Below are 1,873 nucleotides of genomic sequence, written 5' to 3'. Positions count from 1 at the left end.
CCACGTCATTTAACTATACGCTTTACGGTAAAAGAGGAGGAACTGAACTTTAACCAGGAAGTGTATATTAGCGGATTCACCCATGCTTGTGATCAAAGTTATGTTATACACGTAGCTATGCTATTGCGAAATTGAATTAGAGAAATGTCTTCAAAGAAAAACAAAAGCAAAGTTAGGAGAGTCATTGAAGGTGACAACTCAAGCGGACTGAGAGATGGCTCCAGTGACTCAACTAGTTTGCAAAGCTCGGGGCACGAGGGGGGAGGCAGCAAGAATCCCAACTCGTTCACTGTCATTGAATTCATTGAGAAAGGTAGCCAGCTACTGTATCTTGTTAGCTAGTTTTGCTGCACTTATGATACTATCATGATAACATGTCTGAATACAATGGAAATGTAATTTACCATGAAGATTGTTCACCAATGAACAAGAGCTCTAGCACTGCGCATGCACTTAACAGTTACCTGATGGATGTATGGTGTAGTTCAGGGCTCGCCAACCCTATTCCTGGAGCGCTAACGTCCTGTAGGTTTCCCCTCCAACCCAAATCTAGCGCCCCAAATTCTAATAATTAGCTGGATTATAAACAGAATCAGGTTAGTTACAACTGGGATTTAAACGAAAGCCCACAGGAGGGTAGTGCTCCAGGAACAAGGTTAAGAGGGCCCTGGTGTAGCTTGATACACAGACCCATCTTTTGGTTAAGTTGCATATGGGTAGACACAGCCCAATAATGGACTAAAGGAGCCTAACGTTACTCCTAACTGTCCAAGGACCATACCTGTTCCGTTTGAAGGCGAATTGGCTCTGAAAGCCAAATACTCAATCTAAACTAAAATAGTTTATTAACTGTGGTATGTTCTAGACATGTAAATCCCTCTACTTTCATATATATTATATGAGGTCAAAAATATTTTAACAAATGGAAAATACACACTTTAATAAGGTGGCACCTTATTTGGGGAGGATGGGCTTGTGGTAATGGTTGGAACAGAATTAGGGGAATGATATCAAATACGTCACCCACACAGTTGCCATGTGTTTGATGCCATTCAATTTGCTCCGTTCCGGCCATTATTATGAGCCCCCCTCAGCAGACTCCTGTGCAGGACACTGTTTTAACCGGTTTAAACACAGTTATAGCCAACAATATTCTTCCGTGACATCAATTTTGTGTTGTCCGTTTTCCCATTTACACACGTGTTAGGAGACACAGATAGTTATATAATTAGCACAGGTAGTCAACATTGTTTTCTGTAAACATGCAGTGTAACTCGGAGATAAGGCCGTGTGGGAACACAAACGGTATAAAGGTGTGCATCAATTTAATATTTTGTTAAAAAAAAAGAGAAAAAAAAGGATTTCTCGCTCATATGGAAGATAAGGTCCTTATTGCTTCCAAAACCATACCGCAGATGATGCGTGTTTATGTTCAGACTGAGAGTCGGGGCGTTTAACAAAACTCCCCGGTACAAAAGACGCCTTCATCCAATGACTTATGTGTAATGTGGTGGAACTAAGAGTCATGATCACACGGCTTTTGCCATGCGTGTTACCCTCTTATTGTCTTACATGTCACCCCCATGTCAACATTTGTATACAGCGGATGATAAGCTTTCCAAAAGATGCAGAGCATTCCTTGTCCAGCTGAGCATAAATGCAATGAAGTCTGGTAACATTTGCATTGGAAGACCAGTCCTATTGTCGAGCAATACTGGGCAACAAGAGGTATGTCAACAGTGTGTTCATCAACGTAATAGGTATATTGTATATGTGCATGTACTTATTGACTATGAATCGAACAACGGGGAGACAATATCAGCAGTTGACCCAGAAACAGTCGATCTTGAATAATATTAGACGAACCCAAATG

At 41.1% G+C, this 1,873-nt stretch overlaps 1 protein-coding gene across 1 annotated transcript in view; it reads left to right on the top strand.

The window, feature by feature from the left end:
* The first annotated feature begins 49 nt into the window (after positions 1 to 49).
* Positions 50 to 1,873, top strand: part of spata5 (spermatogenesis associated 5) — a 123,273-nt gene continuing 121,449 nt past the window's right edge. The window contains exons 1-2 of the mRNA XM_046322812.1: positions 50 to 313; positions 1,604 to 1,728. Of these exons, the coding sequence (XP_046178768.1) occupies positions 145 to 313; positions 1,604 to 1,728 (294 nt within the window). The 5' untranslated portion in view covers positions 50 to 144. The remainder of the gene's footprint in view (positions 314 to 1,603; positions 1,729 to 1,873) is intronic.

This window comes from Oncorhynchus gorbuscha, linkage group LG23 (genome assembly GCF_021184085.1).
Source record: "Oncorhynchus gorbuscha isolate QuinsamMale2020 ecotype Even-year linkage group LG23, OgorEven_v1.0, whole genome shotgun sequence".
NCBI lineage: Eukaryota > Metazoa > Chordata > Actinopteri > Salmoniformes > Salmonidae > Oncorhynchus > Oncorhynchus gorbuscha.
The sequence above is the reverse complement of the archived record's forward strand: the minus strand, read 5'-3'. Positions and strand labels throughout refer to the sequence as shown.